This window comes from Cololabis saira, chromosome 7 (genome assembly GCF_033807715.1).
Source record: "Cololabis saira isolate AMF1-May2022 chromosome 7, fColSai1.1, whole genome shotgun sequence".
Taxonomy (NCBI): Eukaryota; Metazoa; Chordata; class Actinopteri; order Beloniformes; family Belonidae; genus Cololabis; species Cololabis saira.
This window is the reverse complement of record NC_084593.1, coordinates 32,861,039-32,874,772: the sequence shown is the minus strand read 5'-3', so window position 1 is coordinate 32,874,772 and position 13,734 is coordinate 32,861,039. Positions and strand designations below refer to the sequence as shown.

Below are 13,734 nucleotides of genomic sequence, written 5' to 3'. Positions count from 1 at the left end.
TAAATACTTTTTGCCCCACTGTATCTTCTGGCCTATATAGAGAGTTTTCTTTCCCTCTGCATGAAACAAAGCCTCCAAGTCTTGCGGCTAATCACTGCCCTTTACCTGTTGTCATTCATCTAGAGGGGTCAATTGGTCTGCTTCTGTGGGGATCAGAGGTAATTATGATTTGGCTATGACTTGTGTTCGACTTCATTGTCTGACTTTGCACACATGCCGTGATATTGGGGACTTGATGTTGAAAGCTCCACATTGACTACACCATTCAATGTTCCCCTGGAGATCTGTGCTACTAACTACACAAGGCTCAGTCAAAATGACTCAAGATCATCACAGCAAATAATAGTTCCTCCTATTTTTACCTTTCACTCAGGGAGCCTTATTTTATGTATTTTTCTTCTGTCATTCCTTTTGTTCAGTTTATGGCTGTTTGAAAAAGCTGCAAAGGAAAGTAGAACAATTTCACAACACTGCTGTCTCGATAAATATTCCAGATCTGCATCTCTCCAAACTCATATTTGTATTAGTATTAAATCTCATTATAAATTTGATGAGGAATACAATTACGTAAGTAAATACATCTGTTTCATCAAGCAAGAAATTACAAGTACCTTTGCTCTCAAGGTGAGATTTGAAATTGAATAAATCACCATGGAGGATTTACAGGGCCACGATCCACATACTTATTCACTTATTCCTCAGTATATCAAATAAACTGCTCACAGTTGATGTCTTTAGCATTGTATACAGTAACGATGAATATTTTATTATATGGCACTGCAATTGAAGTACATTCCTAATTTAATAAAATTTTATTGGAAGATGAACTTCTGTATTAATGGTAAAATATAATCATTTCTATGAGAAGGTAGTCCTTAACAGTTTTAATAAGTTACACAGATCTCTTCTCTAAATATACATACATATTATGACATCTTAGTTGTGGGAGTTTAGGCTGCTCTCAAAAGATTTACTGTTTTGATTAATTCCAACTGCCACTCTTAATGTTTTTAGACACATCTGGCAGCTGAGAAATAGCTGTATCTGTTAGCTGCAAGTTGGTGGTGGACAGATACAGCAGCTAGAAAGTCCAATGTTTTCCACTGGAGAGTAAAAAGCTAAAGATCGGTGAATATTGACTGATTCAATGGTTATGTATTGGTAGACATGTAAACTCATATCTTTTTACCCTATTTTTCCATAACAGTATTGCTGCAATAGCTGCTAACACATTTGCTTTTACTTCTACTATTCCCATGAAAACAGAATGAAAGTTTTTTCTTTCATGAACTGGTAGTTGCAGTGCTTTTCTTGTTGACCACTCAGAACACTTTGCACTACAAGCCATATTCACCTGCATGTATTTGCCTGTAGGCCTACAGGTTTTTAGCCTGTGTAGCTAGTTTTCTCCAGACAGACAAACGCATGACTGAAGCAGGGAGCATATGGTGTTGAAGTGTCCGAAGTGAGGGATGTTTCAGCACGTCCACTGTAGAAGCAGAGCACCAAATCAGCGACCTTGGCTAGGCTCTAAGTGGACTTACGCAGCGCTAGGGTTGCCACCTTTCAGAAATAGAAATAAGGGACACCCCGATTTCAGCAGCGCAGGCGCCAAAAAAAGGGAACATCCCCAAAACTTTAGGTTAAGTTTAAAGTTCTTTAATAGCATTGAACTTGCATGACTGTACAGACAGACAACCATACTAGCAACTGAAATGCTATGTATGTCCACATCAGCCAAGATGTAGAATATGGTGTAAAAGTTAATTTATTTCAATAATTCAACTTAAAAAGGTGAAACTAATCCATGTACATAGTCTCATTACAGGCAAAGCAAGATATGTTAAGCCTTTATTTGTTATAATTCTGATGACTGAATTGTTTATTGATTTCATAATACTGTATATTCAAATTTTTTTACATTTTTTATTCAGGGTTTTCATAAACTGTGAGCCATAATCACCAAAATTATAACAAATAAAGGCTTGAAATATCTCACTTTGCATGTAGTGGGGATTGGGAAATAATGCATTTGTTTCACCTTAAGTTGAATTTACCACGAATGAAGTTTTGCAATATATTCAAATTTTCCGACCTTCACCTGTAGGCTATATTATGACATCAATAAATAATACATGTGCATACATGTACAAAAAATACATGTGCAGTATATGCAAAAGAGTACTGTTCCAATTTAAAACTGTTGTGCTTTTACTGGAGTTTTAGAACATTTCCTCTTTAGCTGCCTAATCTAAAACTAGATTCTTTTTTTTCTGCAATTATAAACTTTAAACCAAAGGAACTTTCCTTCTTTCATGTCCTTTACAGTTGGTCCAGAACGCAGCGGCAAGTCTGATTTTCAATTAAACCTAAAAGGGCTCATGTCACTCCACTGCTCATTAAGCTACACTGGCGACCAGTAGCAGCTTGAATCAACTTTAAATCACTTCTGCCGTCCTACAGAGTGATATCTGGGTCGGCTCGCACCTACCTCAACTCAATCATACATTATTACCCTCCAGACTGCTTGTTGGCTGCTTACAGGAACCCGCTGGCTGAAATGAGAGGGCATAAGTTAAGTCGAGTAGTGATTTTGAAAACTGTGACTCTTTGAAATCCAGATATACCACTAATTGATCCATGCCTTGTGTAAAGACTAACCAGTAACAAATCAGAAAATCAGAGTGAAACCAGAAACAAAAAACTCATAAGAGCAAATGATCAATTTTATGTTCACTTGCAGATACTGTAACTACACTTACCGGCCACTTTATTAGGTACACCTGTCCAACTGCTCGTTAACGCAGCCAATCAGCCAATTAAATGGCAGCAACTCAATGCATTTAGGCATGTAGACATGGTCAAGACGATCTGCTGCAGTTCAAACCAGCATCAGAGTGGGGAAGAAAGGTGATTTTAAGTGACTTTGAACGTGGCATGGTTGTTGGTGCCAGACTGATAGAAAGGCAACAGTAACTCAAATAACCACATGTTACAACCAAGGTATGCAGAAGAGCATCTAGGGCAGGGGTCGGCAACCCAACATGTTGAAAGAGCCATATTGGACCAAAAACACAAAAAACAAATATGTCTGGAGCCGCAAAAAATGAAAAGTCTCGTATAAGCCTTAGAATGAAGGCAACACATCCTGCATGTATCTATATTAGTTATAACTGGGGGAAGTTTTTTTTTTCATTATGCACTTCGAGAAAAAAGTCGAAATGTCGAGAAAGAAGTCGAAATGTCGAGAAAAAAGTCGAAATGTTGAGAAAAAAGTCGAAATGTTGAGAAAAAAGTTGAAATGTTGAGAAAAAAGTCAAAATTTCGAGAAAAAAGTTGAAATGTCACGATTAAAAAGGAAAGGGAAAAAGGAAAAAAGGGAAAAAAGAAGAAAAAAAAAAGGAAAAAAAGGTCAAACATTTTTGAAAAAGCTCTAGGAGCCACTAGGGTGGCTCTAAAGAGCCGCATGCGGCTCTAGAGCCACGGGTTGCCGACCCCTGATCTAGGGCAAGGGTAAGGAACCCTGGTCCTAGAGAGCCGTAGTCCTGCATGTTTTGGATATCTCCTTGCAACACACCTGATTCTAATTAATGATCGTCACCAGCTTCTCATTCAGGTCTGCACAAGTGTGTTAGTGACACAGTCCTTTGTATCAGAGTGTAAAGAAGCAGGGAAACATCTAAAACATGCAGGACTGCGGCTCTCTAGGACCAGGGTTCCCTACCCCTGATCTAGGGTCAGAATTTGGCATCGACAACATGAAAGCATGGATCCATCCTTCCTGACCACTGTACCATCTTCTGATGGCTACTTCCAGCAGGATAACGCACCATGTCTTAAAGCACAGATCTTAGACCGGTTTCTTGAACATGTCACCGAGTTCACTGTACTCTTAACGGGCTGGATCAGGAGATACGCATCATCATGGATGTGCAGCCGACAAATCCGCAGCAACTGCGGGATGTTATGTCAATATGGACCAAACTCTGAGGAATGTTTCCAGTATGACGTTGAATCTATGCCACAAAGGATTAACGCAGTTCTGAAAGCAAAAGGGAATATGGCGGACCCACATGCAGCATAACGGCCCAGAGTTTTCAGTAAAAGTCTTTTTTAAAGTCAACCTCACAGAAAGCAGTAGAGCAGAGTTCAGACCTCAGGATCGTGGTAACACTCAGAGTGGCAGGAGAGCAAATCCCAGAAAACAGCTGCCGACTAGATCTGGAAGCCGGAACACAGGAACTGAGACGCCGGTCAGTCCGAGGAATGGCTAGGCAGCCCAGGGAGCAGCAAACAGAAACCAGAAACGCTCAGGCAGAACTTGTTGTCGGGGACAGAAGGCTGAGGTGATTACCAGGACGGAGACAGGGGAACACGTCGGGGACAGGCAGGGTCAAAACCGAGTGATGAGGCCAAGTGTGAGTGCTGGAAAAGACTTGCATAACACAAAGAACAACCTGGCAGTGACTGGCTGGGAGTGGAGTGCTTAGGTAGAAGCCCAGGGCTGGTTGCAGATGTGGAGCAGGTGTGGAGGACGGGAGACACCATGGTGACATGAGGAAGCGGAGCTGGCAGGTGAGCAGAGGTGGGTAGTAACGAGTTACATTTACTCCGTTACATTTACTTGAGTAAGTTTTGGGAAATTTTGTACTTTTAGGAGTAGTTTTGAATCACTATACTTTTTACTTTTACTTTTACTTGAGTAGATTTGTGAAGAAGAAACTGTTACTCTTACTCCGCTACATTAGTCTACGTTGAGCTGTTACTTTTCTTTTATCCCTTTTATCCACGTACGCGTCAATCTCATGACATCACTGAGTGATTCTTTGTGAAAAATGTTTGTTTTTGCATGTTTTGTCACATTTACACAGACTCAAACACACACAGAGTTTCTATGAGTTCATGGGCTTGTTCTAGTTCTGCCTGGTTAAAAAAGAAAAGTACAAAGGCTTGAAATGTTGTGCTACTTGTGCTTAATTAATTTTTTTATTGTTATTATTTTATTTATTTTATTATTTATTAAAGTACTTGAATTTACTTTAAGATTATTTAAATTTAAGCTATTTTTTATTTATTTTATTATTTTATTGATTTAATTTGCCTGGAGATGATTATTTTGTACTTTTGTCTATTTGAATGGTTGTGTTAAAAAATAAATCAGACGTTACTTAACAGTTACTCAGTACTTGAGTAGTTTTTTCACCAAGTACCTTTTTACTTTTACTCAAGTAATTATTTGGATGAGTACTTTTTACTTCTACTTGAGTCATATTATTCTGAAGTAACAGTACTTTTACTTGAGTACAATTTTTGGCTACTCTACCCAGCTCTGCAGGTGAGCGGGGCAGGTATGGAGCTGGAGTGGATGTGTGAAAGGCAAAAGGGGGTCAAACTACTACTAGCAATAAAGTGGCCGGTGAATGTATATTTTGACTGGATATTATAGTCTTCAATTGTAAAGTAAGTAAATTCTTTCTTTTTATTTAGTTTGCTTTTAGGTTAAACAACATTTTTAAACTGCCATTTTATTAGGTACATCTGGTATACTAAATAAACTAGTTTGTAAATTATTCATAAACTGTGAAGGACCTCAGTATTTTTTTTTTGCAAATTCAATCTTTGGAGGTAGTAAATGAAAAAACATGTTTTTCCAATGCTGTCCGCTGAAAGGTCACGAACTACTTAAATGTCTAATCAACTAACTAGATGTAAGGTGAGGAGCTAAAAACATCTTGATAATTTTGATTTCCCCAGTTTTTCTGATGAATAATAAATGCTATTAAAAAGAAAAAGCTTAATTGAAGATAAGTGATATTGAGAAGAGAGAAACCCTTGCAGAGCCACACTTGGTATTTTGCACTGAAGAATTTGCAGCAATACCTCGGCACAATGTGTCAGGCCTTTGCCACAGTCTGCTGAAGATCCAAGCAGCTCCTGGGAAACAGCACTTTGGAAACTTCCTGTGCAGAGGTACACTTCCTTCCCACAGCCACTGAAGCGTGAAGAGAATCCTGAAAGATGATGGATGGAGGCTCTCAGATTTTCAGTCTAAGCCTAGTCAGAATCTCTTTACAGCCTCTTCATGCTGAACCCTTTCTGCCCCACCTCTCCTTTCCATGTAATGGCAGACGGAGGCGATATAGCAAGATCGAAGTGGCAAGCAGATAATCAAATCAAAAGATTCTGTGTCACATTTGACCTTAAAGGCCCAATTTCTGGTTTAAAAAGTACAGTTCCATCGACTTGTGTTTTTCACTTTTTCACCGTCTGTGAGACCATACTTCCCCTTAAAAAAGTTTTGACAAATTCTCACACAGGTTCTTTTTCTCTATGTCACTATTACTGTCAGACAAATTCCTCCTCCATCTTTTTCCTCCATCTTTAGCTGTGACAGTCTCCCTTCATGTAGGAAGGGGCTGCTAATGAATGCTGATGTGCAATGTGGGAAATGTGTGGGTTCCCTACACAACTTTCTCTTTGAGTGACAGAAGCTGAACGAGGCTTTAGAGGATAGTTTAAGAGGTTTATTTGTTTTCTTTTTTTTTCAAAAAGTTAACAAGGAACATCTTTTTTCCAGATGGCCTCGGCCATAGAGGACAATATCCTAGAGGCAACACCTTCCTGCAAAACTTGCAAGTCATTTTGAGGACAGTTAGTGATGTCTGGTAGTTCTTGTGTTGGATTTATAATGAGTTAGACACATTTATTGGCAGCACTTTATGTACAATGGCAAAAACAACACAAATAGAAGAATTACCAGTCAAATCTATTGGGAAGGAAGGTTGGTAGCTAAAGAGCAAATATTTATTTTACCATTCTTCCTGCTCCTGCTAAGGTGGCTTTCATCGACCTTTTGCTCTAATCCGTGAGTATCTGGTATTCAGTCCAAACTAAATTGCTGTTTATTCTGTTCTGTATGTCTCAAAGCTCCAGGCTGGTGCTGAATGCTGTCAGGGGAACAAGGGGGCCAAGATGCCCAACACTGCTGCTGACACAACAAATTGCTGAAAGAACCGCAGTTTGATTTACCCAAGCAAAATGTCAGAGTAATTGTCAAGATTTATATCAATGGGAAAGAGCTGACGAGGTCCCGTGGCTATCAGATCTGACAGACTTAATATGTGTTCAAATGTTGCCTGGCACACTGAAGACTTTCAGGTTGACCATTTACCTGCTGTTTTTTGCGTCTGGAAATTGAGTGTGAGGTGAAACCCTGAGGAAGGGAAATAGTGTTTTTAATTAATTTGATCCTTCTATAATTACATATGTGTGTGTATATATATATGTATATTCAGCACTTAACATATGCTTTGTGTGCAGATAACATGGAAGGAGCCTGACGAGTGGGTTGTACTGTAAAAAAAAAAAAAAAAAAAGGAAAACCTTGCAGCTGCAGTTCTTTTGATTCTAAATCTTTCATTTCCTCGAGATAAACTAAAAGAAAAAATGAGTCGTGCAATGTGTCATTTCTGTCTTACAACAGAGGAAAACGTGGCATGTTGTAAAGACACTATTTGATATCCAAGATCTGTGGTAATAATCATAGCATTGTAATCACAGGGTCAAGTAAGCATGGCAACACTCATCAATAAAGTGCACTAAGGGATGAGAGGTCTCCAAGAAACGAATCACAGATACACTGCTAAATTCTGAATTCAAATTGCAAAGTATCATTCTCTATAATAGACAAATTATGATCCAGTAATACAAGATTCCACATGCGAAGAAGAAAAGTTTATGTACACTTTACAATGCTTTTTTTGTATGAAAGCTTGCCTCTGTATTGTTGTTACCCCAGTCTGCCCCTTGTTGCTTTAATAAAAACATTTTTTAAAGAAAAGAAGAAGAAGGTCCTAATCAAAAAAAAAAGTCACAATTATGTCTTGATGCCTTGCCCGTGGACATTCAACCATGATAAGTTCAGAGAAATGTGGAAGGAAAGGCTCAGTCCTTCAAGAATGACTTCCACATGGGTGATGCTGCGTCTAATAATTTACTCTACATTCACTGTCACTGCTCAGCATGTTTTCCCAAACCTACTGTAACGCATAACATCTTCCGTAGAATATTGTCTAACCCTAATCGTAACAATCAATCATGCTTATCAATCATACTGTCAGTTTAAAATTGGTAACTTTTTGCAACCTATGGGGAGTAATATGACATTGTTACTGAATCCAAACACCCATTCATGAAACTATACCCACTTATTCCTATTCAGGGTCACAGGGATCTGATGGATGCTGAAAAAAGGACAAGGTCCTTCCTGTTGGCATTATAATCTGACTGCAGAATTCTGGTACGGATGCAATGACGCATACAGATTTTTGTATCTGTAGCTAAATATACAGAAGCTGGAGAGAAATCTTTATATGAGCTTTAAGTTGCGTACATAACAAAAGGCACGGTTCCCCACTCACTCTTCCTTGTACAAGTTATCCTTCAGCCAAACTGAATAAACCTAATCCTAATGTAAAACTGACCTGAAAACATATCGAGGTTCTATTGTAATTTTTTTTCTTGGACCGAACGTTGATGGACAAAACAACAAAGATGCAGGTTAAACCACACCCTGAAACACAGACTTCTTTTCCTGTAACAAAAGATGAAAAAAAAAAGAAATGGCTCCTTTGGGGACAAATAACTGCAGTGGTCTTGATTCGGTTTTCCAGACCTGAGATGGTTTCTGTTTCTGTCTCTGCCTGCTTCTGTTTTTTTACTTGTTTCTCCCTCCCTTTCAGATTCCAAATGTTGTGTGCCCCATTGTGTGTTTTCTTGTCTTTCAGATTTGCAGCAGATGTTTCACCACCGCCCCTATATCCCACTCACTTTCTTTATTCACCAAAAAAAAAATATATAAAAAAAATACATGAATAAAAAGAGCTTCATACAGTGATGAGAAAACTGGTTCTATAGGCCTCATGCCTGTTGTTGCTGGTACCTCTGAGTTTATTATTAAAAAAAGAAAAGGAAAAAAAAAGCTCATATATTGTGTATTGTACAGTTAAGAAAAATAACTGCAGGCTATCAGATAGGATTATTTACCTTGCATAGAGAGCCACACAGTCCTGAGGTTGTTAGTGTGAGGAGCTCCAGCTCCAGTAGTAAACGGGTTTACTACTAATTGCACTCGGAGGATGTTTGATGTATTTGCAGCACTTGACACTGTATGTGTTCATGTTGATCTGTTTGAGATGAAAACTTTCTCTGTGCTCACCTTAAATATCGGTTAAAACTTGTGCAGCAGGGTTTACATTTTATCATCTCACTACTAAACTTGTCAGACTCCAGTGTGCAACATAGTTCACACACACGTGATGTAACACTGAGTGCACAAGCAGATATATTAAAAATGCATTTTTCAGTGAAGGAGGTTGTACCTACATACTTGGGATACAACATGAACCAGCGTTTATTTTTATTTTCCTATCTGGACTGTTAGAGTTTTTAGTTGATGGAGGAATGGATTTAATATTACACTTTTCTATCTTCCATCATGCTTGCATCTAAACTAACTTCTGTCCTTGGATTACAAACTCAGCCCGCTTTATTCCGCTTTTCTGCCTGTATGTGCACAAGTGCAAATTATTTTCATTTTATAAAGTGGATTTTTCTGGCATGCTTCTATTCAGCCATCTCAGCTTTTGTGTTCTTAAGCTTTTTGTTTCTGTGTGATTGTGTGTGAGTTTGCAGACTCACCCAACGAACAACAACAACAACAACAACAACAAGGTTGATGAACTCACAATGGCATTTCACTACAGGGTAAAAAGAAAGAAAAGATCAATTTCACCTTCATAATGCAAAAATGTATGTCAGTTACATAATTATTTATCATTCAAACTTTGTGTCCTTCAAGGTGGTGTGAAGTGGCGGAATCACAGCAGTATTATTATCTTAGCATGTAATTTATTCAACAGAGGGTTTGTCTTTCAGCCTGAAATTATTTGCGGTTTTCTAACTTTGAAATGGGAGCAGGCCAGCAGGAGGGACATCTGCTTTGCTTTTAATGGGTATCACAAATGTTTCTGTTATTCCACTCCATCTAAAACTGCCCTCCCCTTCAGCACACTCCCAAATTACAGCAGTGGAATGAAGCCGGGGCTCTTTGCCTTTCAGAGGGTTACTATTTTCCCCAACTAAGAGGATCAGAAAGATTCCTACTGCGGGCTTGCATCATGGAAGCTGGAAGTCAATCCAACAGTCAGCAAATACTGTGGAAAGATGTGAGTACATTTTTATTTACTTTATTTATTTACATTTTAAATTTCCTTGACTATTTTTAAAAAAAAAAAAAAAATATATATATATATATATATATATATATATATATATATATATATATATATATATATATATATATATATATATATATATATATATATATATATTATATATTATATATGTACTTTTACTGCTACCTGGAGGACTTCAAAATAGAAGACTAATTTGATATTAGAGTGTAAAATGTCCCTTTTATATTTTTAAGGTCTGCCTTTATAATATAAAAGTTACAGCTTTATGTCTTTACGGTGGATCTTGAAATACACAGGAATGAAGCTGAATAACTCAAATTTCAACCGCAAGGACAAGGAGAAGAAAAATGTTGCGGCCATGGCATATTCTTCTCTTTGTTTTCTCACAAAAAGAAAAACCAAACAGGTGACCTTCACAGCACATGATGATGATTATTATTATTATCATAATGTAGATCACTTAAATATTCACAAGTTAACTCTTTTACTGTCCATCCAAGCAAACGTACTTTGCCAACAGGTGAATATCATGGAAATTCAGTTAGTGGTGAGAAAAGCAAACAGTGTGAAGAAAAATAAGAATATAAAAACACCAGTGATCTCTTTTAACTTTTGCAGGGGCTTCAAATACTTCTACGAGTTTCGCTTTGTGTGATAAACCACTGCATTTTCTTGTTGGTTATGTTGGCTACTTCTCTTTCCTTCATTCTTGGCGTGATAATAGCAGGGGGCCCTGGGCACTCTTCATGACTGAGCCCAGGAGGAATTGCCTGGCTGATTCTGAACTCCTAAACCTTTAAACACTAGTTGGCAGGTGCTCTGCACTCAGACTGTTCACTCTGTCTCCATCCCTGACTTTATTTATGTCTGTGTCTGTCTTTCTATCCCACCTTCTTCCTCTGAGTATTTGATATTAAAAGCACAGGCAGAGAGAGGTTTGTCCTCGAGTTAAGTTTCCACTGCTTATGCAACCTGCCACAGGAGAGCAGATTTCATCCACCAGATTTTTCTTCCTTCTCACTGACAAGTTCAGAGAGTCTGGAATTTCTGGCTCCTACTGTAGATCTGCGTTTTTCATTTTGCCCCAGGGATGTACAATACTTTGATGTGCCTTTTTGTGGCTACTGTCTCTCATATTTCACATGAAGAATCATGCAGGTACTGTAGCGTTCAATAAATGGTAAAGACAGAGTTTTTAAAGATTTTTCCTCCTGTCACACTAATAATCTCCTTGCCAGATACATATTAAAATCACCTGTATGCCACTAATACACAATAATTCTTCCTTCATGGAATATATATCACATGAAAATGCGATGATGAGCATGCAAACCACGAAGAAGTCATTATCATTGATATAAATAAAATTATGCAACCACCAAAGCTGGGGTTATATGAAAAATGGAAAGGAAAAAAATGCCATGAAGATATTTCATGGTTTTTGTTTTAGCTTAATTTCACTTGTCCTTGTGCATCCACGGTTGCATTTCAGAGCTGCAACTCACTCCAAAAATGTTGGTACAGGGACAAATCAGTGCTTATAATTTTTTTTTTTTTTAATACACAAAGCACAAATCAGATGACTAATGATGATTTCTTGCAAAAGGCATTTCAATGAAAGGTTGGGGATTTGGGGGAGGGCAAAGATGTCTATTTTGCCTATAAAATGATTAACGTTTTGAAAAACAGCTGCATGAGAAACTGGAAGGAATTTGCCTGTTTCTCCTTCTACAGTCCATCATGTCACTGAGCAACTCAAGGAATGAAGGTGAGAAGTAAAAAAAACACGATTTATATTCATATTATCTACAAGGAAACAAAAGTCAGAGTATAGGTAAGAATAATTTTCCATATTGTTCCAACTTTTTATGATTTTAGGTTGGACAACTAATAATTAAAAACACATAATTCAACACATTCAATTAAAAACAGCCTGTGAAAGTGCCAGTAAATCCACCACTGTTAAGTAACTAACAACCTGAGTCAAAATAGAAAACTAAAGCTGCTTTATCATCAGTTTAAAAGACAGACAGATAAGCAACACCAATTTTGCTAATTGAAGTAAGTTCCCGTTTTGTAAAAAAAAAAAAAAAAAACATATCTGCCTTTCTGTTGTCCTCTGAGACCTTCAAATGTGGTCTGGTGCGAATAAGTAGCTTTCATTTTCTCCTGGCTGGAGCTCGGGTGGAACAAAAGCCTGTCTTTATTAATTTGTGGCTTTAAGCTTGGGGAATTGGCTACAGTGGGCAAAGTTTTAATTTGAAGAGAAGTTTAATAAATGTAACCTTTCTGTGACATGTGTAGTCATGTTCTTCTCTGCATGGTGATGGTGCCATCATTGGCCTTAGAAACTAAAATCTATTTTTTTTAAACCCCCACAAAACAATAGTTTGTATAATATGTTGCCTTTCATAATTCTGGAGCACTTAAACATGACAATATTATACCCTTGCAGTGTGGATAAGTGTCACTCTTTCATGTTTTGCAGTGAGACAGGGCTGCAAAAGCAGCAAAGAGTCTTAATGAGCATGCAGACAAATTGCCTTTTTAGCTTTTATTCACTGGATTTAGGCTTCTGGACCATTTGAAAAATGTTCTGAGTTGCTTTAAGGTAGACATCGCCACAGCTGCCTCATGTTAGAGACGAAAGGGATTTTCCACTGATAGGCATCTTGGGTATGGGAAAAAAAAATGTAAAGGTATTTGTGTCCACGTACACAACAAAAGTTGTATGTCTTTTCCATGATTTGACACGATACCAGGCCACATTATCAGGTCTTCTCTCACAATACAATGAGAACAACTGCTTTGTCAAAATCCTCATGGAGTTACACTGTAAGGCACCCAAGTGTCTTGTATTAAAGTGTGGTAAAGGTCAGAGAATGAATGTTTTAAGTTAGAAAAATAAGTCACAGTATCGAGATATAAAGACAGAAAAGTGAGAAAAACAGGAAATAAATTAGTGGTACCAAAGGAGAAAATAAAAACACCACACAGGTCTCATGGGAGACTTCCAACTTATTCCACTACTACCCTACCTGCTGCAGATGGGGTTTTTCTTATTAATATAGCAGTATTTTCTACCTTTTTCCACATATTATCATAAAGAAACAACATCCCATGTGCACCACAAAGATGTTACCAGCTTCGACAACATGGCAAGTATTTCGTTCCCCCGACAAAGGCTTTTAGTATCTTGACTCAGAGGGCAACAATACGGGCCGCTCCCCACATGCAAAGATCACTCGTGCAAAAACATTCAACATGGGGTAACTAAAGCAGAAGTAATGTGTTGATACAGATGCGTCTCATCTATAAAAATAGAATTCCACATTAACTAATGTGCTTCCATCAAATTTTCATTTAAAATGAAACAACACATTTCTCCCTGGGTTCTGTTTTAAATTAAGTCACGTCCTTTACCAAAAGTTGTGTTTGAAAATAACATCAAACATGGTGTAAAAATAATGGTATTGCA

The 13,734-nt window shown here is 37.8% G+C and overlaps 1 protein-coding gene across 1 annotated transcript in view; it reads left to right on the top strand.

Moving 5' to 3' along the window:
• Positions 1-10,067: 10,067 nt before the first annotated feature.
• Positions 10,068-13,734, top strand: part of tnmd (tenomodulin) — an 81,205-nt gene continuing 77,538 nt past the window's right edge. Inside the window, exon 1 of the mRNA XM_061725695.1 lies at positions 10,068-10,226. Within this exon, the coding sequence (XP_061581679.1) occupies positions 10,179-10,226 (48 nt within the window). The 5' untranslated portion in view covers positions 10,068-10,178. The remainder of the gene's footprint in view (positions 10,227-13,734) is intronic.